This window comes from Notolabrus celidotus, chromosome 18 (genome assembly GCF_009762535.1).
Source record: "Notolabrus celidotus isolate fNotCel1 chromosome 18, fNotCel1.pri, whole genome shotgun sequence".
NCBI classification, from domain to species: domain Eukaryota; kingdom Metazoa; phylum Chordata; class Actinopteri; order Labriformes; family Labridae; genus Notolabrus; species Notolabrus celidotus.
The window spans coordinates 3,550,248-3,574,106 of record NC_048289.1 but is presented as its reverse complement, the minus strand read 5'-3'; the positions used below and the strand labels follow the sequence as shown (position 1 = coordinate 3,574,106).

General features: G+C 43.3%; 1 protein-coding gene across 3 annotated transcripts in view; it reads left to right on the top strand.

The window, feature by feature from the left end:
• The window catches only part of itgb4 (integrin, beta 4), a 42,536-nt gene that overhangs the window by 16,626 nt on the left and 2,051 nt on the right, over positions 1 to 23,859 (top strand). For all 3 annotated transcript variants that reach the window (XM_034708746.1, XM_034708745.1, XM_034708744.1), the window contains 33 exons: positions 283 to 546; positions 632 to 721; positions 814 to 936; positions 1,124 to 1,291; positions 1,377 to 1,453; positions 1,545 to 1,753; positions 3,460 to 3,563; positions 4,291 to 4,386; positions 4,535 to 4,667; positions 4,764 to 4,889; positions 7,650 to 7,768; positions 7,854 to 7,887; positions 7,968 to 8,162; positions 8,265 to 8,368; positions 8,457 to 8,515; positions 8,636 to 8,659; positions 9,781 to 9,929; positions 10,027 to 10,206; positions 10,318 to 10,466; positions 10,606 to 10,813; positions 10,911 to 11,228; positions 11,382 to 11,554; positions 11,643 to 11,823; positions 13,037 to 13,174; positions 13,260 to 13,442; positions 13,525 to 13,653; positions 18,440 to 18,613; positions 18,704 to 18,946; positions 19,290 to 19,424; positions 21,220 to 21,369; positions 21,457 to 21,645; positions 21,764 to 21,919; positions 22,018 to 22,182. In XM_034708746.1, the coding sequence (XP_034564637.1) occupies positions 283 to 546; positions 632 to 721; positions 814 to 936; positions 1,124 to 1,291; positions 1,377 to 1,453; positions 1,545 to 1,753; positions 3,460 to 3,563; positions 4,291 to 4,386; positions 4,535 to 4,667; positions 4,764 to 4,889; positions 7,650 to 7,768; positions 7,854 to 7,887; positions 7,968 to 8,162; positions 8,265 to 8,368; positions 8,457 to 8,515; positions 8,636 to 8,659; positions 9,781 to 9,929; positions 10,027 to 10,206; positions 10,318 to 10,466; positions 10,606 to 10,813; positions 10,911 to 11,228; positions 11,382 to 11,554; positions 11,643 to 11,823; positions 13,037 to 13,174; positions 13,260 to 13,442; positions 13,525 to 13,653; positions 18,440 to 18,613; positions 18,704 to 18,946; positions 19,290 to 19,424; positions 21,220 to 21,369; positions 21,457 to 21,645; positions 21,764 to 21,919; positions 22,018 to 22,182 (4,945 nt within the window). The remainder of the gene's footprint in view (positions 1 to 282; positions 547 to 631; positions 722 to 813; positions 937 to 1,123; positions 1,292 to 1,376; positions 1,454 to 1,544; positions 1,754 to 3,459; positions 3,564 to 4,290; positions 4,387 to 4,534; positions 4,668 to 4,763; positions 4,890 to 7,649; positions 7,769 to 7,853; positions 7,888 to 7,967; positions 8,163 to 8,264; positions 8,369 to 8,456; positions 8,516 to 8,635; positions 8,660 to 9,780; positions 9,930 to 10,026; positions 10,207 to 10,317; positions 10,467 to 10,605; positions 10,814 to 10,910; positions 11,229 to 11,381; positions 11,555 to 11,642; positions 11,824 to 13,036; positions 13,175 to 13,259; positions 13,443 to 13,524; positions 13,654 to 18,439; positions 18,614 to 18,703; positions 18,947 to 19,289; positions 19,425 to 21,219; positions 21,370 to 21,456; positions 21,646 to 21,763; positions 21,920 to 22,017; positions 22,183 to 23,859) is intronic.

The following is a 23,859-nucleotide window of genomic DNA, read 5'->3' as shown; positions in this document are numbered from 1 at the left end:
CCATTTAATCGATCTGTTGAGTCAGATTGCTGTTAATTGTGAAATATAACATCAAAATGCAAGCATTGATAATTTTAGTGGCAAACCTTCAGAAATGTGAATGTTGATTTCTCTGGTTGCCAAAAAAATGCTGTTGTAGTTTTAAGAACTTTTGAAATGGACGAAATGATAATATAAATAAATATATGAACCAATTATTTGAGCAATAGTTGCATCCGTCTATTATTTTTGACAGGATATGCTTTCACTCCGCTGACCTTCTGTTCTGCCTTCTTGTCCCAGGACAAGATCGGCTGGCGAGCCCACAGCACACATCTCCTGGTTTTCTCCACTGAGTCCGCCTTTCACTATGAGGCCGACGGTGTCAACGTGCTCGCTGGCATTCTGCCGCGCAATGACGAGGAATGCCACCTGGGTACAGATGGAAAATACAAAAAGGCTACACTCCAGGATTACCCATCGATACCAACACTAGTCCGTGTCCTGCGCAAAAAAAACATCATCCCCATCTTTGCTGTCACCAACCACTCTTACATTGCCTATAAGGTCAGTGGACTCCAGCTGTTCCGGTTTCAGGTTTCAGGTGGTAGCTTTGTTTCTCTTTTTGTAATGTGTGTTCTTTGCTGTGTAGAAACTCGCAGAGTATTTTCCTATTGCTGAGGTTGGTTTGCTGCAAGAAGACTCATCCAATATCCTCCAAGTCATGGAGATTGCTTTTGAGGTAAAACATAAACTCCTTTGATGACTGCCTGTAAGGAGACATAGGAAACTGCATCCTCTGGCACTGATACCTTGTCCTCCTTCTGCCTTTAGAATATTCGATCCAAGATGAGTATCCAGGCGGAGGACCAACCCAAAGCTTTTACATCACAATTCCTGAAAACCAGTGGAGGTGTTGCAAAAGATGGGGCCTTCGATATCAAGCCTGGGGCGATAGTAAGAACAAATCAAGCTTTACATGGCTGAAAAGCCCACACACGTGCATGCTTCCAGAAAAACAGCTGAGAGTCCTTACCTCACACATATTCATTCTTACAGCTTAATAAAATCAAAGTTTATTGGCTTTAGATGGATTAATAGAATCAGAATGAGAAATTAACCCTTTTATTTGTGTCTCCTTCAGGGCAAGTTCAAAATGGAGCTCACAGCCCTGAGAGCATTCGGTGGGGATCCAGTTTGTGAGATTGATCAGAGCCAGAAAGCGGGTCGAATAAAAGTCAAGCCAACAACCTTTAATGCTGCTGTCAACGTGGAGGCTTCAGTTTTGTGTCCAACCTGCGAGTGTGAGAAGGTAGATCCAGACACAGACACACAGAGTTAACACAGAGAGTCTTGTTTCATGTACGATTCATCCCTCTCACTTTTTCTTCCTCTAGACCAAAGTCCCAAAGGCTGCCAGATGCTACGGCAATGGTGACCTGGTGTGTGGGAGGTGTAACTGCAACGAAAACTGGTGAGACTCCAGTTCTGTCTTTTGATGTATGAGCTCCTCTGCCAGGTGACGGTATGCTTCACTCTTTTATTTGTGCGTGTGTCTCCTTCAGGCTGGGTAAGTTCTGTAACTGCTCAGCAACTGCTGCATCTCAGGACAGCAGCCAGTGTATCTCTCCCGGCTCCACCGAACCGTGCTCAGGTCGTGGGGACTGCACCGAGTGTGGAGAGTGTGTGTGCTACGACCCAGAACAGTTTGAAGGACCCTACTGTCAGTATGATAAGACCCAGTGTCAGCGATATGGAGGATTCCTCTGCAATGGTATGATAACGTTTGCTATTTGAATTGGTAATTAAGTGTGTGTGGGCTGTACGTCATTACCCAGCTAGTACAGACGTTACTAAACGATGACAAATACTCTCATAACCTCAAGGACTCTTGTTTCAGAATAAATCAAACTACCTGCTTCAGTCAATTTTCAATTTGATTTACAAAATCCATGCATCTTCCTCCGCTTATCTGAGTCTGGGTCATGGTGGCAGCAGTCTCAGCAGGGAAGCCCAGGCACTCCCTGGACACTTCCACGAGCTCCTCCGGGAGGATACCGAGGTGTTCCCAGGCCAGCTGGGAGATATAATCTTTCCAGCGTGTCCTGGGTCTGCCCTGTGGTCTCCTCCCAGACGGACATGCCCGAAACACCTCCCCAGGGAGACGTCTGGGTGGCATTCTTACTGGATCCAAGTTTAGTGTTGCCAACTCCTCAGTGAGGAAAGCAGCTATTGGCTGTCCTAAAAGTCGCTAGAAGTCGCTGAATGACGTCATCATTTAATTTGCATAACTGTAATTGTAATGGACGCTGTAGGAGAGACGAGTAACGTTGAGGGAGAGACAAAAAGAGGTTAAAAAACACCCTAAATATGTTTATAAATACACTTAGGAGCCTCCAACAAATCAAAGTAAAACATTACATTTTTTAGCCATAACATTTTCTACATGTTTATTATATACAATCTACATTAACTATCTAAAAGGACCAAAAAGAGACAGTAGACGGGATCAGCCAGCGGTGTCTTCATACATGCGTGATACATTAACAGTCTGGATGCTGAGGGGTGAACACCTCCTGCTCTGAATGCAGCTAGGAGGGACTCACAGCAGCATCCACTGCTCGTTGAGTAGAGTAAGAACGATACATGCCTTCACGTCAGTCTCCAAAAGTCTCCATTAACTCCAGAAAACTCACTAGATTTGTCGCTAGTCACTTTTTAAAAAAGAGTCACTAGAGGGGTCTGAAACTAGCTAAATATAGTGACAAAGTTGCTAAGTTGGACACTGTCCCAGATGTCTGAGCTCCTGACCCTATCTCTCAGACTGAGCCCAGACACCCTGAGGAGAAAGCTCATTTCAGCCGCTTCTATTCGCGATCTTGTTCTTTCGGTCACAACCCACAGCTCGTGACCATAGGTGAGGGTTGGAACGTAGATTGACGGTAAATTGAGAGCTTTGCCTTCTGGCTCAGCTCTCTCTTCACCATAACAGACCGGTACAGCGTCCACATCCCTGCTGACGGCGCCCTGATCCATCTGTCAATCTATTGCTCCATTTTCTCCTCACTCGTGAACAAGACCCCGAGATACTCCTCCACTTGGGGAAAAGACTCCTATCCAACCCACAGTGGGCAATCCACCAGATTTATACGATGTTCAAACTTTTCTGTGATCATGACCTCAAAAAATTAATCTGTTGTTGTTTTGATCAGGGGTATAAATCAGTACAGGTCCTTCCAAGACTCTATGAGCTGCTTTATCGGCCTGCTTTAGGAACGCAGATTTGTTATAAGCAAGCAAGCAAAACTTTACGTGAGTCTGCCTTGGCGTGTCATCAAGGCGATGTGGTTTGAGAATTGAACCATGAGACGGAGCAGATAGCGAGAGCAGTACTGTCATTACTTTATGACACCATTTCTCTTTAAGCACACACCAGTGACAGGAACAGAAGTTAAGTCTTGGTCTTTCTTCTCTCATCAGACCGTGGCTCATGCTTAATGGGTCGCTGTGCATGCACAGAAGGCTGGGAGGGCAAAGCTTGTGAGTGTACCAAGAGCAACCAAACCTGTCTGGACATTAAAGGCGTGAGTATTTTTCTCTGAGCATTGTGTTAACATGTGGGGCCTGATTTTTAAAAAATGTAAAATTATTTGTATTATTTTTTAAATTGTAAGACAAGAGACAAACAAAGACGCAAACACAATAACATAGGAAGACAAGTACAAGGTTTCAAAGTAGGTTTGTGTGTGTGTGTGTGTGTGTGTGTGTGTGTGTGTGTGTGTGTGTGTGTGTGTGTGTGTGTGTGTGTGTGTGTGTGTTTAATGATGTGTGGTGTGTGTCTGTGACTGTAGATGTGAGGCAGAGTAATAATTCTGGATGGTTCTGTTGCAGGTTAATGGTTAAAGAAAACATAAGAAATTAGAAACTCAAGTCAAATTAAAATAAATAGATAAATACATCAAATCAATTATTATAATCATCACAATAATCCATTAAAAAATAAAGACATACAATATATATATTTATATATATATAAATAAATAAATAAATTCATTAATAAAAACAACAATAATAATAGTGATTCATTATTAAGTAATATTTATAATAATACAAATAAAAAATAATAAATAAATACTTAATTAACTTATAAAAACAAAAATAACAATTTAAATAAATTGTGATAATTGTAATATTTATTATAATGATAATAAATTGATAATAATTTTAGTAAAATTGACAAACAAAATAAATATTTAAATGAATAAAAATAAAAAACCCTTCTGTGCCTGACTCTGTCTTTCACTGTTTCAGGGTATCTGCAACGGGCGAGGTAAATGTGTCTGCGGCCGCTGTGAGTGTCCAACCTCTGAGATTGCAATGACTCCAACCTGTGAGCCAAATTTCCAGGTTTGTGAATATAATGAACAATTAAATGTAGGCTTTGTAAATAACAGCTTCTCATCATTAACACTGCCCTCATGTTTCAGCTGAAAATGCTCCCATCTGAATTCAGCTTTTTTGGTTAGCATCTCTCTCTCTGTGTGTACATGTCTAGGCCCAGTTGGGAGTGTGTGAGGCTATGAGGACTTGTGTCCAGTGTCAGGGCTGGAAGACAGGAGAGAGGAAAGACAAAGAGGAGTGTGATAAGTGCCCTTTCAAAATACTCATGGTGGATGAACTCAAAGAAGGTAGGGACATCAAAAACTGACTGTCATCAGTTTTAGTCTGGTGTACAAAGTTTCTCCTTTGTTCAAACGTATATGTCTGTGCATTTCTGATTTCAGCCAAGAAGGTGCTTGATTCTTGCAGCTTCCGTGATGAGGATGACGACTGCACATTCCACTACACAGTTGAAAACCCAAAAGATCCAGCAGTGAAAGATTTGGAGGTTCAGGTGCTCAAAAAGAAAGGTGAGCTAACATGTTCGCGGATGTTCAATTTGACAGCTCACAGCTCGTCATTTAGTGCTTTGGACCAGTTTTTTTAAATGAATGGTCTCAAAGTAGATTACTCTTCTTCTTCTTTCTGTGAGCATTTGGATCCTGTAGGAGAACACAACAAACAGATATTGTTTTGTGGACTGAAACATATCTGTTCAAAAACAGAAACAGGCTCAGGATGTCGTTGGTACATGGGTAAACTAAAGAAACGGTTTCATGTGATAAAGCAATGGGCATGCATTCATCCTGGAAACATCCAAAAACAGAGTAACTAAAGAAAACAAGGCACATGTTTCTCTGCTCTTTGTTCATCAGACGACCACATCATGATCTGCCAGAGTCTGTTAGTAGAGCTGCATCCCTGTACTGTTCTTCATAGGATCAGAATCAGAATCAGAAATACTTTATATATCCAGGGGGGGGGGGGGATTCAGTCATTAAAGTTGCTCTATACACAATAAGTTATACAAATACAATAATAAGCTATGTAGAAAATAAATACATGGTGGAAGTCCCCGGAGATCAGGAAGAGGGCACTCTGATGGTCTGTCTGGAGATCAGGAAGAGAGCACTCTGGTGGTCTGTCTGGAGATCAGGAAGAGGGCACTCTGATGGTCTGTCTGGAGATCAGGAAGAGGGCACTCTGGTGGTCTGTCTGGAGATCAGGAAGAGGGCACTCTGGTGGTCTGTCTGGAGATCAGGAAGAGGGCACTCTGGTGGTCTGTCTGGAGATCAGGAAGAGGGCACTCTGGTGGTCTGTGTGGAGATCAGGAAGGGGGCACTCTGGTGGTCTGTGTGGAGATCAGGAAGAGGGCACTCTGGTGGTCTGTCTGGAGATCAGGAAGAGGGCACTCTGGTGGTCTGTGTGGAGATCAGGAAGAGGGCACTCTGGTGGTCTGTCTGGATATCAGGAAGAGGGCACTCTGGTGGTCTGTGTGGAGATCAGGAAGAGGGCACTCTGGTGGTCTGTCTGGAGATCAGGAAGAGGGCACTCTGGTGGTCTGTGTGGAGATCAGGAAGAGGGCACTCTGGTGGTCTGTGTGGAGATCAGGAAGAGGGCACTCTGGTGGTCTGTGTGGAGATCAGGAAGAGGGCACTCTGGTGGTCTGTGTGGAGATCAGGAAGAGGGCACTCTGGTGGTCTGTCTGGAGATCAGGAAGAGGGCACTCTGGTGGTCTGTGTGGAGATCAGGAAGGGGGCACTCTGGTGGTCTGTCTGGAGATCAGGAAGAGGGCACTCTGGTGGTCTGTCTGGAGATCAGGAAGAGGGCACTCTGGTGGTCTGTCTGGAGATCAGGAAGAGGGCACTCTGGTGGTCTGTGTGGAGATCAGGAAGGGGGCACTCTGGTGGTCTGTGTGGAGATCAGGAAGAGGGCACTCTGGTGGTCTGTCTGGAGATCAGGAAGAGGGCACTCTGGTGGTCTGTGTGGAGATCAGGAAGAGGGCACTCTGGTGGTCTGTCTGGATATCAGGAAGAGGGCACTCTGGTGGTCTGTGTGGAGATCAGGAAGAGGGCACTCTGGTGGTCTGTCTGGAGATCAGGAAGAGGGCACTCTGGTGGTCTGTGTGGAGATCAGGAAGAGGGCACTCTGGTGGTCTGTGTGGAGATCAGGAAGAGGGCACTCTGGTGGTCTGTGTGGAGATCAGGAAGAGGGCACTCTGGTGGTCTGTGTGGAGATCAGGAAGAGGGCACTCTGGTGGTCTGTCTGGAGATCAGGAAGAGGGCACTCTGGTGGTCTGTGTGGAGATCAGGAAGGGGGCACTCTGGTGGTCTGTCTGGAGATCAGGAAGAGGGCACTCTGGTGGTCTGTCTGGAGATCAGGAAGAGGGCACTCTGGTGGTCTGTCTGGAGATCAGGAAGAGGGCACTCTGGTGGTCTGTCTGGAGATCAGGAAGAGGGCACTCTGGTGGTCTGTCTGGAGTCTGGCTATGGCAGCGTTGAGAACGTTCGACGCCGTAGTCTGGTTGGCAGAGGGGGGATGTAAACAGCTACCAGTATGACATGTGAGATAATATGGTCGGAGGCTCACAGCGCTCTCGGTGCTATCCCGGTCTGCCAGGACAGTCTGGAAGCCGTCAATGTAGACGTTGTGGTCTGGGATATCCTGATGCAGCCACGTTTCTGTGAAGCACACCATGCTACATTCCTGACTCCTGGCTTGTCCTGTTAGCTCGTCCATCTTATTAGCCAGAGATCTCACGTTGCCCATGATGAGAGAGGAGAGACACGCCTTCTATCTCCTCTCCATAAACCTCCGTCTTCGTATACCAGCTCTCCTCCGCGTAGCTCTATGCCTCCTCTGCCTCTATGCGTCCTAAACCTCCAGAGTTCTGCTGGAACATCCAGCGGTTCGGCTGATGAGTAATACGAGTAAAAGTCAAAGTTGGTGATTTCATCGTGAAAAACAGTCCACAACTCTCCCTAACGGAAGGCCAAAAGAGCTTTACAACTTCAACAAGCTTCCAGAGAAAAATCTGACAAAGTTTGATGAAGAAAGAGAAAAAAAATCAGAAAGAAGAATGAACGAAGAGGAGCGACTCTAACAGGCTGCATGCACGGTTGGCGCATGCAGCCTGTGTGCTACCAAGAAATAACAGACCGTTGCCATAGACTGTTGATCAATCAGATGTGCAATCAATCATGATGATATGAGACTTGATGTCAAAGATTAAACTGTGTCCTGTCTGCTGAAGTTTCTGACTGTATCTCCTCTCCCTGATGAATCCTCAGACTGCCCTCCTGCCAGCCTCCTGTGGCTGCTCCCTCTTCTCTTGTTCCTCTTGTTGCTGCTGGCACTTTTGCTACTCTGCTGCTGGAAATACTGCGCCTGCTGCAAAACATGCTGCCAGGTATTTAAACAAAGACATCCACACTCATACGTGATGATCATGAAGTCGTTGTTGAAGTAATGCTGACTGTCCTCTCTTGACACAGAGCTGCCTTGCCCTGCTGCCCTGCTGCAGAAAAGGTTTGTTTCAAATGTTGCTTTAAATCTCTCCTCCTCCTGCGCTCTGGGACCTTCTACAATAACATGTTGTAACTCTCCAGGTCGCATGGTCGGCTTTAAGGAAGATGAGTATTTGCTCCGCCAGTCCCTCCTCACCTCAGACCATCTGGACACACCGATGGTGAGGACCGGCCCACCCAAGGGGACGGATGTGGTCCGCTGGAAGATAAACGATAACGTCCACCGAGGACCCAATCACCCCCAGAATCTGATAAAGCCAAACCCTAAAGAGATAAGTGAGTACTCAGATACGACTTTCCTCTATCAATGCAAATGTTTTCTGCACTTGAAATGTTGGAAGTCTGATCTGTAACCTTTGCTTCCCTTCGCCCTCACAGTCCAGTACCCAGTCTCCCTGCGACTGAACAGACAGTTTTCTGAGAACCTGTCTCGGCCTGAATCCCGAGATGCTGAACAGCTCCGTAAAGAAGTGTCCGACAACGTGAGTGTTGTGTTCGCTTGCAGTATGTATATTTGATAGTGTGAAGAAAGATTGTGTCACTGAGCTTTGTTTGTGTTCTTCGATCCAGCTCAATGAAGTGTACAAGCAAATACCGGGCGCACAGAAGGTGCAGAAGACCTCGTTTAGGTAAGATATGTTACACAGCACCTCCAGGTCCTTAACACCTCTATCTTCCTATTGTGCCTTTTTGTGATTAATACAAGTATAAAACACTTGAAGAATGATCTATCCTTTTCTGTTTTGCAGGATGCAGAGAAATGCAGGAAAGAGGTAAATATCTGATTGTATTGAATAAAACACCAGATTTGATTTAGCTTAACCCTGTAAAACCTGAACCATCAAATAATTGTCAGAAAAATCTGAATTCTTTGAAAATTGAGTGTTTATTGGACCCTCTGACGGATAATAAAAAAGACATTTAAATAGCAATTTTCATATATGAGTTTTAATTTGTATCATATTTGATACATCAGGCATTTTTGGTGCAATTTATTGCTCAAAGTTTCTTATTATTTAAACATATAAAAACAACATTTTTAGTCTATAAAACTTTGAGTTTCCTTCAAATATTTCCCAAAATAATTTCAAACATAGAAATGACTTTTTTTTCCATATTGCACAACAACGTCCTACATATTTTATAGCAAAAAAAAAGATTTATTGTGTATTTTTTCTCTGAATTATTCCGTTTTTAGTGGAATTCAATGAGCAAAAGACAATTATTTACTAGGGAGCCATGGCAACATTCAACTAGTCATCAATCATCATGATACAGCAGGTTTCAAATATAGAAAAACAATATATGTTATAAATATCTCAATTTCTCCTCTAAATATACCTGATTATGTCATTTAAACATGTTCTTCAATAATACAAAGACTGTATGTTGCTTTATGGAATGCATAATGTTTGAAATGTAATAAAATGATGATTGACAGGTCTGTTAATAAATGACCTTATATACCTGTTGTAACAACTATGATACACACATTTTCAACATGGTTTGACTATAAATTAAGTCATGAAATATGAATTAGTTTTACATTGCATCAATCCAGTAACTATTCCTCTTGAAGTTTCAGGAACAATTTGAAAGTTTTTTTCATCCAAACTTTTTCAAACTTGTTAAAAATATCTCTGAAAAACCTTGAGTGGGTCTCTGATCCACAGCTGACATTTTGGATGTCTCAAGTGACGTCCTTCTGGTTCATAAATTACTCACACCTGGTGGATTATCCGTGCACCGCATGTATCTGGTGTATACATCAGGTTTTTTCAGAAACAATATATCACACTGATGATGTAGAGGTCTCAAAAACTGATGTATTAAATATGATACGCTTGGTATTATAAGGACATGCATGCCTAACTTCTCTGCAACTCCTTTCCAGGCAAGATTACGCCATCATGGACACCGTCTTATCTGCTCCCCGAGTCAGCTTCCTTGATATCGTCAAACTTACTGAAAAAAATGTCCAGTCAGGAAAGGTCAATGATCTCAAAGTGGTGCCTGGCTACTACACCGTGGCCACAGACAGAGGTGTGTACATCCGTTCTATCGTGATTCATCATCTGGGAATCTTTACTCTATCCATCTACCTATAACCGTTGTGCTTTAATCCACTGTGACTCTGCAGAGGCTGCGGGAGCCGTAGAGTTCCAAGAAGGTGTGGAATCGGTAGACGTTCACGTGCCCCTCTTTGTCAAGGATGAAGACGATGACAAGAAACAGCTGCTGGTGGAGGCCGTGGATGTGCCACTGGGAATAGCTGGGATTGGAAAACGCAACGTCAACATCACCATCATCAAAGAGCACGGTGAGGCATTTTAGATTTGCACTTTAAGCTTTGTATATAAAACTTATGACTTGCTAAAGCTCCTGTCACCTGAACTACGGAGTGCTTTAATGGTTTCTCTTCTTCCTGCAGCCTCTAGCGTCTTCTCATTCCTCCAGCCGGCCTACACGTACAGTAGGCAGGACGGGGTGGCCAACATCCCAATCAGCAGAGAGATTATAGAGGATGGAAGGACACAGGTCTCCTATCGCAGTCGAGACCTCACCGCCAAGGATAAGAAAGTAAGATTCTGCACCATCATGATGATGAGGTTATTTTGACCTTGAATTGAACAGTTTTGGTATAAGCCCGATCGATCAGGAAGGAAACCAGTTTGTAAAGCAGAACCCTGCTCCTTACGTGTTCATTACATGTTTTTAGGACTATGTAACTGTGGAAGGAGACCTGACCTATGCTCCTGGTGAGACCACCAAAACAGTGCCTGTTCGTCTGCTGGAGCTGGGAGAGAAAGAAGGCCTCTTGGAAGACCATCAGGTCAAGCAGTTTGTCATGGATCTCAGTAACCCACGACAGGGTGCCAAGCTGGGACGCTACCCGAGAACGACTGTCACCATCGCAGACCCTCCAGGTGGAGGACCCAACAGGCTTCACATCAGTGATTCTGGTTACTCTCCAAAGCATTGTTTTCTGAACTGTCCTCTCCTTCATCTTCTCATTTTATCTAGATCCCAGTGTGATAACATTCAAAAAAGGCACCCAGAACTACTCTACATCTGACCCAGCCTACACCATCCCTGTGGTCCGCACTCGCAACCAAGAGAGCCCCGCAACAGTGAAATGGCGCACCAAGAAAGCCCAGCGATTTGATCTGTCTGGCCCACTTAAGTTTGGTCCTGGAGAGACAGAGAAGTTTGTTGTGATCGACCCAAAGGCCCATCCTGGACCAATCAAACCTGAGACCTTCCAACTGGAGCTGTTTGACCCGAGTAGCGGTGCTTCTATCGGAGACAGGAAGACCACGCTTGTCAACATCACTGATGGACGTAAGGCAAAAACATCAAACCAAAGATGGCATAAAATCCCGAAACTACAGATACGTATTGGAGTCTGTGGTCATTAGAGTCTGTAATGTTCATAAAGAGATAGTAGATATTGTAAATCTTTATTTCAACCTGTGACTCTTTTGCTTCCTGCAGCTCAAAAATCTCCAGAATTCGCCCCGATGCAGCAGAAGGGCTTCATCAACCAGAAAGCCACCTCCCCTGGAGGTCACCTTCTCTCTCCAGCCAATCCTAGGGCCAAAGCAACTGGGCCGAGAAGCATCCGACTCAACTGGGACCCACCACCCGGTAACCCCGCGGGCTACAAGGTACTTCAAAACCACATGTTGGGCAGCTTTAAATGTAGTGAAAGTTATAGACGCTCTGTTGCTCAGATGCTGTGTCTTTTGCTTTCAGGTGAAATATTGGATCTATGGCGACCCAGAGAAAGATGCCCAGGTCTTAGATGTAAAGAGTCCTCAAGCCGATCTGACCAACCTGTACTCGTATTGTGACTACGAGATGCGAGTGTGCGGCTACAACTCAACGGGAGAAGGCCATAGCACAGACATGGTTGCCTGTCAAACACTGGAGGATGGTAATTTCTTTCAGATTTGCTTCCTTTTTTATGAAACCCGCAAATAATGTGAGTCCACCCAAACATGATTGTTCAACACATCATGGAGTAGAAAGAGATACTGGATTGACCTCCTAATTTCACCAATCAATCAATCAATCAATCTTTATTTATATAGGGCCAAATCCCAACAAATGTCATCCTCAGACTCTTTCCAAACAGAGCAGGTCTAGACCGTACTCTATGTTCTATTATGACAAAGACCCAACATCAAGACAGGATAAGATCCAGTCCCATCTTACAGACAGGACTCAGCCTGATCTCATCTTAATCCACCATGAGCAGAGCACTTTGCAGCATTTAGCAAGTTACAGTGGCAAGGACAAACTTCCTTTAACAGGCAGAAACCTCCAGCAGGACCAGACTCATGTTAGACACACATCTGCTGAGGCCGTGTTGGAGAGAGGGATAGAGGGAGATGAAGAGAGAGAGAGATGATAGTGGTGAGACGGATAGTAGTAGTTGTAGCAGCTGGAGTCTGGCACGTCCACAGCAGCAGAGATCCAGAGGAACCTACGAGACAAGGGAGCTCAGGGACTCCAGAAAGGTCTATGGTTAGTAACTTTAATGGGACAGGAAGAGTTAAAGTAAGAGACAGGCAGACAGAGGAGAGAGAGGGAAAGACAGGATCCCAGTGTGTCAGTCTAAGCCTATAGCAGCAAAGCTAAGAGCTGGTCCAAGCCTGATCCAGCTCTAACTATAAGCTTTATCAAAAAGGAAAGTTTGAAGCCTACCCTTAAAAGTAGAGAGGGTGTCTGCCTCCTGGACCCTGACTGGTAGATGATTCCAAAGGAGAGGGGTCTGATAACTGAAGGTTCTACCTCCCATACTACTTTTAGAGACTTTAGGTACGATGAGCAGGCCTGCATGTTGGGAGCGTAGTGTTCTAGAGGAGTAATAGGACACTATGAGCTCTTTAAGATACAAAGGTGTCTGATTATTAAGAGCTTTGTAGGACAGAAGAAGGATTTTAAATTCTAGTCTAGAGTAATTATTTTACCTGTGATGCTGCATTAAGAACTAGTGGTGAACCTGTGTTATTACACCATGTACTAACATCTGTTTGCTGCATACTGCACAGTTTATGTGGGGCTGTTTAAACAAAGTTGTGTGTCACTTAGTTAGGGCTGCTCAGTTTAAACCTACGAGTGCTTCCTGTTCTGTCTTCCTCCAGTGCCCGGTGAACCTGGACGTCTCGCCTTTAACGTCATCAGTCCAACTGTCACGCAGGTCAGCTGGGCGGAGCCTGCAGAGACCAACGGCAACATTACTGCTTATGAGGTCATCTACACACCCATCGATGACGACATGAGTAAGAGTTTGAGTCCAACCTTAAAAAGGATGTGCAAACATGTTTCATGTGCAGTTTTCATCACTTCCCCATGCTTCCCTCACAGAGCCGGTGGGTGCTGCTAAGAAAGTAAAGATCGACAATCCCAAGAAGAGAATGCTGCTGATTGAGAACCTGCAGAGCGCCCAGACCTACCAATACAAAGTCCGAGCTAAGAACAGTGTGGGCTGGGGCCCCTTCAGAGACGCCACCATCAATCTGGCCTCTCAGCCAGCCAGACCTCTGTCCAGTAAGTCAGGGGAGGAAACTTTGAACTCTCTGATCCTGCGTGTCCTGAGAAGAGATTGACTTCAGTTTCTGTCTGTCCACAGTTCCCATCATTCCTGACATCCCTATCGTGGATGCAGAAGCAGGAGACGAGTACGACAGCTACCTGATGTACAGCAGTGAGGTGCTGAAGTCCCCTGCAGGCTCCAAGACACCCAGCGTTTCTGGTGATGGTGGGTACCCAGAGTCAAAACCACATGCTCCTCATAACAGCTGACATTGTAAACTCTTTGCGGTAGAGCTCTACTCCAAAGCATTTTTGGCTCTGGGAAGATGCTGAGTATGACTGCCAGACTACCAGAGTAATGTGGATCCAATTAGTCCTCATTATGAGTGCTCCCAGGCATCTTGCTTTGTTCTTGTGAGTTGAACTCTGACGTGTGTGCAGCAATATTTGCTGCGGAAACACTGCCCTGCAGGCTTTCACCCAGCATGAAAATCTCAGGATAACAAGGTCTCTTCTCTTAGGTCTGGCTCTTACTGACCTTTCTATTTTTCTGTGGCATCATTCATCATCCTTATTAAGAAAGATATGGAAGAGCTCTGAAGCTCATTGTCGACTCAACTGTATTTTTTTATCATTCCATTACGGGGACATTTTTTTCTGAAAGGCAACACCCCTGCTGGGTAGCAAAATCAAAAATCTGCTTCCAGTGCATCTGCTGATATCAGGAACAGAAGAGCCTCACGATCCCAAACCACAAAGCTTTTTCTCATTAGGTCTGCTGTCGTTCTCCGCTCATCATCAGTTCTTCTCTTAAGATAATGCTTATGTTGCTCCTTGCCTCAAAGACAGTTTGAACTTCTGTTACAGAAGAGAAATATTGTCACTCCCATCTTGTGCACTGTGGCAACTTGATCATCAGTCCTATGCTCCAAAAGTTGACTATTTAGGTTCCCCTCTTTACGTTAATTTAAAAGATTAACACCTTATTATCCTAATGTCCGCTTGGTTGGAGTCGTGAACCGCCCAAGTTTCTTTGGGATTAGGCACCAAAATATCTGCTGAAGTTGAAAAGAATAATCAAAGTGTGGTTCAGTATTAACATAGGTACTTGAATACACCAATCGATATTATATATACGACTTAACTAAAGCAAATACATGAGTTATAAACCTCACTGACATGTCCTCCCTAAAGAGTGGTCGTCTTGAAAGAAATTCAATTGAATCAAACTCTGTGTCATGGGTTGCTTTTGTTTTGTGTTTTCTTTGTGGTGTCCTGGCTTTGATTTCTGGTTTCACTTAGTGTGTTACATTGATTCATGTTCTGTGTTTCATCTGTTACCTTTTCTGTGTTCTTGTGTGTTTAGTATTTTGTCTTGTTCCTCCCTGTGTTTTCCTGTGGTCTTGATGATTTTCAGTGTTTTATTTTGTAGAATAGTCTTGTGTGTTAAGTTTAGTTTTACTTCCTGTGTTTTCCCTCCTTTGTGATTGTCGCCACCTGTGTGTCCTTACTCGTTACCCAGTGTGCCTATTTAGTCTCTGGCTGTTTTTGAAACCTCCTACTATACTAGCAGTACGTACTGATTTGGCCTAAATTCAGTAAGTAGTATGTGAACAAGAGCAAAATCTGCAGTATGCCAAAACTCCCCAGATGTCTACTGATTCAGGGATATTTCACAGTATGCATCGGACCAGTCTGCCTCACGTACTGTTTCCCATAATGCACAGCGCTCGTTCCGCTTTTCTTTTTTCTTCTTTTTTGATGGGGGGAACTCAGTTTTTATGTCCTGTGAAAATATTAAATTCCATATAAACCACTTCTTAACTTTTTAAATCATAAGTGATGCTAAAGAAGCAGTTTATCTATCAGCTTGGTCGTTGTTTACTTCCGCTTTCCGAAACAGGAAATTCAGTGACGTCTGACCCAGCATCCTGCAGACCAGATCCAACAGAACAGACATACTACAGACTAAATTCAAACAAAGTATATAATAGGCAGCACCTACTGCATACTACATTCACAGGTAGTATGTAGCAGGCCGTTTCAAAAACAGCCAGAGACTAAACAGGCACACTGGGTAACGATTAAGGACACACAGGTGGCGACAATCACAAAGGAGGGAAAACACAGGAAGTAAAACTAAACTTGACACACAAGACTATTCTACAAAATAAAACACTGAAAACCAACTCAAGACCACAGGAAAACACAGGGAGTAACAAGACAAAACACTAAACACACAAGAACACAACAAGATAACACATAAAACACAGAACATGAATCAAAGAGACATACTAAGTGAAACCAGAAATCAAAGCCAGGACACCATAAAGAAAACACAAAACAAAAGCAACCCATGACACTCTGGTTCAAAGGATGTAAATCTTGCGTTAACATCCGGCGTCAGGGTTGAGCATCAGTCAACAACTAATGCCAAGTTTTGACACGGATGGGAATGGCTTCTACTCTTTGCAGTACACTTGTGTTTTAAATGATGTCTTTGCCCTTCATCCAGCTTTGTGTTGAGGAGCTTATTTTGTGAAGTAATGTGAAGGGAAACCAAAAAACTGATACTCCTTTACCACATATCTATCCTTGGCCTCCTTGCTTTTCCCCACAACCCCCACACACAAGGCTGGAAACATGTCAAGTTGGTGGGGTCCAACCTGGATCTCCGTAAGGTGTCATGGAAAAAGCGAGTGGACCTCATCCCAAGTGGGCACAGCACAGACACAGAGGCCAGCTCAGATGAGGCCCCCCACCCCATCTACTCCAAATCACACCTGACAGGTGAAGACAACGCCACCAGACCAGCAGATAGGCGGACAGGGAGCTAGCATGCCAGCTATTTTGCACGGCTAGTCAGGCGTCTCGCAAGGCAACCAACGTCTGTCTCTGTCTTCGTGATTGATCCTGCCAGACATATCAACGTTTGTCTAATCATTCAACTTGGGGCTTCAGTCCTTGTCCACTTGCCCCTAGTTGCAACTATTCCATCTGTTCTTCTCCAGCTGCCCACAGAGGAGCATCAACTGCCCCTCCTTCAGTTGATGATCGGGGGCAGGCTTTCTTAGGTGCCTGTCTCTGCCTGTGCTCTCTCCGTCCCACATGGAGGTCTTGATTCAGCTTGTTCGGTGTGTTAAGAGACTGAGTCACTGTGGCTGTGTAGAAATGATAGCTTATACAGTCTCATAGCAGGGTAGATGTTTGGACAGTTTTAAACTAGTTGTCTCAAAGCAGCAGCAGCAGCATTAGTGTAGATCTGTTGCCAGGCATGTTCAAACTAGAGCAAAGATTTTACTCCCACCACCTGCAAAAAAAGAGTCTTAGACCTCTTTGTTTAGTTTCAGTTTGTGAATCACAATACTGACACATACACACAGAGTTTTGATGACTGTGTCGACCTTTTGTATCGACTAATTTCCACGAGATAAAACGCAGATATCTTCCAGAGGACACATCTCTTTCATTTTTAATCCACTGTCTTTTTTTAACAGTTCATCCTTACAACAGTGGGACGAATAATTTAAAGATCTTCCAAACACAAAGTGTCTCGGGCAATAAACTGAAACCTACATTTCTTCAGAAGGCACAACCTTCTGTCTGCGAGTGTGTGTCCAAGTGTGTTAGATGAGCCAAGCATTATGAATCTGTGTGTATGGATGGGTTGGTGCTGCTATGTGCTGTAAGGCATGCTGAGTGGTTACATTAAATGCTAATGCTTTGGTTACATTAAGGACATCCCCGTCAGCCTGGGCTGCACTTTGACTTCAGGGACATTCAGAACATTTGACCTCCTAATTTCACAAATTAATCAATCTTTATTTATATAGCGCCAAGACTCTTTCCAAACAGAGCAGGTCTAGACCGTACTCTATGTTCTATTATTAACAAAGACCCAACATCAAGACAGGATCAGATCCAGTCCCATCTTACAGACAGGACTCAGTCTGATCTCATCTTAATCCACCATGAGCAGAGCACTTTGCAGCATTTAGCAAGTTACAGTGGCAAGGACAAACTTCCTTTAACAGGCAGAAACCTCCAGCAGGACCAGACTCATGTTAGACACACATCTGCTAGGCCGTGTTGGAGAGAGGGATAGAGGGAGATGAAGAGAGAGAGAGATGATAGTGGTGAGACGGATAGTAGTAGTTGTAGCAGCTGGAGTCTGGCACGTCCACAGCAGCAGAGATCCAGAGGAACCTACGAGACAAGGGAGCTCAGGGACTCCAGAAAGGTCTATGGTTAGGAACTTTAATGGGACAGGGAGAGTTAAAGTAAGAGACAGGCAGACAGAGAGGAGAGAGAGGGAAAGACAGGATCCCAGTGTGTCAGTCTAAGCCTATAGCAGCAAAGCTTAGAGCTGGTCCAAGCCTGACCCAGCTCTAACTATAAGCTTTATCAAAAAGGAAAGTTTGAAGCCTACTCTTAAAAGTAGAGAGGGTGTCTGCCTCCTGGACCCTGACTGGTAGATGATTCCAAAGGAGAGATGCTCTACCTCCCATACAACTTCCCATACATCCATCTTCCCTCTATGTATCAGTGTGGTACTGTGAGCATTTCACTGCACTGATGCTGTTGTCTTTAACTAACAAGTCAAGTCCACAACACTAACATAGCTTTTTAAGATTTGGGTCTAATGAGCCTTGTCTTTTAAAACAGCTGTTACATGTTTGAGACACGAGTGTAAGGCTTTGATTATCAGGACAATAACAAATACAGGCCACTTGTCTGCGGATGGCACACTTGACAAAGCTCCAAAAGCTATCACTGTCCTTGCCTGTAGATGGGGCCAACCTGCCGTGTAAACGTGCTGAACTGTTGCTTTTTCTGTAACCTTTACGTTGACGTTATCTGAAACTGCTGCTGCTTCCTGTGTAGATTGGCTGAGCCTGGTTTTGGGTGCTTGACATCAGTTGCATTGTCTCGCTCCGCTCAGTGTCCTCTTGACTTCTCCTTCTGATGTTCTGTCTGCTCACGATTCTGCTTCCTGCTGTGTCATCTCATAGATTACGCCATGAATGGGAAGTGGGATCAGAACTTCCTTTTCCCAGGCGGGTCAGGAACACGCAACCTGTCAGCGTCGTCTTCTCCGATGTCCACTTTGAGCTCCAACTACAGAGTGGGAGGGGGAGGCGGCACCTTCACAACAGAGACAACCACCACCTACATGACCGGACCAGGTGAGATGGACAGCAGTGATTTCAGAGAAATAAGCTAAGACACAATGTGGAGATATTCATTGTTTGTACCATCTCTTCTCTGTCCTGAAGGAGGCACTCGTAGGCAGGAGATGATCGGAGGAGTCGGAGGACTAGGAGGAGTTGGAGGACTAGGAGGCGTAGGAGGCATGGGAGGCATGGGAGGCATGGGAGGCATGGGAGGAATAGGAGGAGGAGGACTTCACTCAACAGAGGTCATCATGAGGAAGCGCTCAGAGAACAGGGGGTACACAGATGAGCACATCAGGGACTCTATCGTCATGGGAGATTTGTCCACCAAGTTGCAAAGTCCCGGTAAGATTTAGACCTCAGCAATGGTTTTCATTTGTTGCAAAGTAAATTCAAACAGGAATAGCTCTGTCTTTCTAGTTCAAGAAAGATTTCACTTTGGTGTGCAGTATTTAAGAAGCCTCTGCAGGTAAACTCTGAGCACGCATGAGGCCCAAAGCTGGGACAGCAGGGTTCGGGGCTATTGGCTGTGCAGCAGGCTTATCCACACTGACTTTGCAGGAGCTAGGCTGACTATCCCTGTTTCTCCCTCTCCCTTTCTCTCTCACTCTGCTACTGTCACCGCTTCCTGTACCTCTCATCCTTACCAACCCTTTCCCCCTTTACCCCCTGCTCAATGCGCCATCAGGTGGGTTCGGCTACACTGGGATGCAGAGCAGCTCTCACAGCCAGTTCAGCTTCAACCAGTCTCAGAGTCCAAGGTCCAGGAACCTGTCTACAGATGTCAATGAAGCTCTGTATAATCTGGATAGGGTGCTCCAGGGTAAGTCTGCAGCGTACGAGCATGACCGCACAGGATGTTTGCTGGGTTTGAGGCATAATGCACACCTCTCCTGTCATCTTTACTCCTGCCTCTCAGTTTGTCTCCTCCTCTGGTTTACTCTTCGAAGATCTCATTTCTAGGATACAACAAATAATTAACCCTTTAATACTTTTAAATACTTTAAAATCCATCAGTTTGATCTATTTCTGTATGATTTAAAATTGATTCAAGTTTGCTTTAAAATAAGAGATTTGGGCTCAGTAAGGTTTTATTGTAATTTGGATCAAAAGACTTTTAGTAATGTGAAACTTATTCTTTTAAACGCTGAAGGTAAACAGCATTTTAGCATCCTACAGCTTCATCTTTTGGCTTTTTTTGCAACATGGAGCCTTTTTAGAGATTTCTTTATTTTTCTGTTGGTGGTTGAGACCAAAAACAGAGATTAAAGACACTAAATACTGGGATTGGACGAGCCAGATAGCAAGCAAAGACTCTAAATCACTTTTTTTGGAAATGTATAAAAGTACTATCTTTTTGGGGCTTGGTTGCCTCTGATATTTGAGGACATTTTACGTCATCGGACTGTATACCTAGTTCTGGCTACCAGTGATATAATTCAAAATCCTGACACTTGCATGCAAAATCGTGGCGGAAATATACTCAGTGGAAAGAATGAGTCATTACTGACTAAAGCAAGAAGCCATAAACAACACTGCACTACACAGACTGAACACTTGAAAAAAAACATTGGGTTGTGACCCTAGCAGTGCTAAAGTAGCTACTAGATAGGAGGATGTAGGCAGAGGGTACTGCGATGTTATATATGTGTGTTTGTAAATATGTGAACCTTTTTGGTTTACATTCCCTTACAAAATATATATATATATATTAAAAATAAGAATCATCAGAATGAGGATAATAACAACAACAAAAATGAAAGTAATAACAATAATAATAACAGTAATAGGTATATTAATGAAAATTGATATAGCAATAAAAATAACAATAATAATAATACTATAATGATGATGATGATAATAATAATAAAAATAATAGTATCAATAATAATGATAGTAATAATAATACCAGTAATGGTTATAATAATAATAATAATAATAATAATAATAATAATAATAATAACAACAACAACAATAATGATAATAATAATAATAATAATAATAATAATAATAAATAAATAAATAAAATAAAAAATAAAAAATAATAATAATAATAATAATAATAATAATAATGATAATGATAATAATGATAATGATTCTAATAATAATAATGATAAGTATTATTATTATTATGATTATTATTAATACTACTACTAATAATAATAATAATTATTATTATTATATTAACTATAATATTGTTAATATTAATAATCAAATTTATGGTTGTATTAATTATATTAGTAACATTAGTAATTATACTAATAATAATAATGATAATAATAATAACAATAATTATGATAGTAATAAAAAGAATGACTATAGAATATAAGATACAGAAGGACAGATCAAAGATAGGGAGGGAGTAGAGGTGACGTGTTGTAGGTTTTGATTCAAGTTCCAAATGTTTAGAGGGAGAGAGATCCATAGAGTTGGGGCAGTGATGGTAAAGGCTCTGTCCCCTCAGGTGCGGTGCTTGGTCTTGGGGACGATTTAAAAGACTCCTTCTAAAACATCTGTGTCTTCTCAACCCTTAAACTCCAAGTCCAAACCAAGCTGGACCGTGTATTCATCATGATCATGTCCAAAGGTGACTCTCGTCTGTCTGTGTCCTCCATCAGATGCTCGACTTTCTCCAGGTGTTCCTGACACCCCCAGCAGACTGGTGTTCTCTGCTCTGGGTCCCACTGCCCTCAAAGTCAGCTGGCAGGAGCCCCACTGTGAGAAAGACATCCAGGGCTACAGTGTTCTCTACCAGCTGCTCAATGGAGGTGAATGATCCCTGCACTCTTTATGTCATCTTGTGCAACAGTTTGATATGAATCGCTGAAATCAAAGACCTGTGTCCTCTCTTTCAGGCGAGCCGAAGCGCATTAATGTGAGCAACCCTGCAGAGAACTCTGTCATCATCCAGGACCTGCTGCCAAATCACTCCTACCTATTTAAGGTGAAGGCCCAGAGCCAGGAAGGCTGGGGTCCAGAGAGAGAGGGAGTCATCACCATCGAGTCTGCTGTGGACCCAAAGAGTCCTCTCAGCCCCATGCCAGGTACGGATTCTGCTGACTCTGCTATCACAACAGCTCTGATTAACCCCGAGGCTCGATGACGGCGCTCTGAGAAGTGACGAGTCCCCTCTTACTCTGTGTTTGTCATATTTCACTGTAGGCTCGCCTTTCACTCTGAGCACTCCCAGCGCCCCAGGCCCGCTGGTCTTCACTGCCCTGAGTCCTGACTCCCTGCAGCTCAGCTGGGAGAAACCTCGTAAACCCAATGGAGACATCCTGGGATATGTAGTCACCTGCGAGCAGTTGCATGGCGGAGGTAAGGCCTGCAGGGACGATGAGAGCTGATTCTTTTTGTGCTCTTCTTAAATAAGCATGCCTAAAGAGCATTATTTCATCACCTCCTGTTTCCTCCAGGAGACGTACGCACCTTCCAGGTGAATAGCGACAGTGCTGAGACCAGTATGACCGTCCCAAACCTGACAGAGAACGTCCCCTACAAGTTTAAAGTCCAGGCTCGAACCACACAGGGCTTCGGTCCAGAGAGAGAGGGCATCATCACCATTGAGTCTCAGGATGGAGGTAAGACGGATCCTTCTTACAGAACTTTAGAAAAAACTGACACATTTAACCTCAATAGTGGCTGCTACTTTGAATTAAGGAGCAGGAACAAAGCAACGTCAAGTTCTGTAAGTGACTCTTTTCTGTGCAAACAGGAGGAATAGTTCAAGCTGAGTGGAAAGATGGTTGATGTGTTATTTCTGTCATACTCATTTTATTCTACTACTCATTTTTAGCAACTCAAGGCTCTACAGAAACAACTACCCTCTGTTGTAAAACGTAAAACACATGAATAGCCAAAGGAGAGACGTGGCAGTAAAGAGAAGAGAAACAATATAGATCACTGAGTTTATCTTTATGTGGAACTCAAGCTGTAAACTATATCTTAAAGATTTGATCAGAGAATGAATTCTATCCACATTTAACTATTTTCTATGGTGGCTGGGAAAAAATGGCAGATTCTACTGGAAAAGGAATGTATACTGGAAGTGATCCAGAAGTAATGGAGTGAGTAGTAACAATATAATATAGATTTTAAAAATAAAAGTCACCTGTAATATGAAAATATGCAACAAGAATGTGTAATTCCAATTACAAGTTGCTTTAATTTTAAAATGACACATCAGATCGAGCTTGGATTACAGGACTACATTATGAGGTCGTCCACTATTAGTTAGGGCAGGACAAGGATTTTCAAATATTTGAATATTTGTTCACTCAGTAAAAATTGAAGAGTTATTTTGAATATTTTTTCACTAGCAAGGACCACGCCACACAAGGATATAAGTTGAACATTTAATGAATTAGTTGTGCGTGGTGTGCCCAGCAGAAGGAGACTCAGGATGGGGGTTCCGTTTCAGCGTTATCCTGCCGGAGCTGATCTTGACCCGGGTTGTACCTGGAAGTAGACAGGGCATAGAAGGAGCGAGCACGAGTTGAGTAGGAGAGGACAAGGAAATAGGTTAAGTCAGGGGTGTCCAAAGTATGGCCCGGGGGCCAATTGCGGCCCAAGGTCCATTTATTTATGGCCCCAAGCTTCTATCTTCAATTGTGTTATTTATAGTAAAGAAATTAATCACAGTTTCTTTCTACAAACAAAATTAAAGTATATCCCGAAACATCTCAAAAAGCTTCATATGGACTACTTGTCTAAAGCCAAAGCTCTGGGAATTCTGCAAGATGGCAATAAAGTAGAAACACAAGGACTCTTAAAGTTGACAAGTTTTCAAATTAATGTTTTTATCATGATGTGAAAATGTTCTTGATGAACACTAAAACTTCAGAAGACACAAAAGAGGACACAAGACAAGATCAAATTATGAAATTGTGCAGAAAAGGCAAAATTTGGTGCATCAAAAATGTTCAGAACTCAGGAAAATAATGATTTTGTTCTTAAAATGTTGCCTGCTTGTCAGAAAGGTCTTAAAAACCACATTAAAAAAGAAGTGTGATGAAATCTAGATCATGATCCTGCCATAGGAAAATAATGAAACAATATTTTTCCCACATTGCCCGACCCTAATGAAAAACATTTTCGTTTGCTCATGTGTACATGGCTTGTGGAGAAGTGTCGACTTCCTAGTTACTGATTTATTGAGACAAAATTTTAAATGATTGTTATTAAATGAATATTTCATATATAACTTTTGGGATTCCTACGTCTCAGTAGGAGCCACTGGCCCTGAGGTATTCTGACAA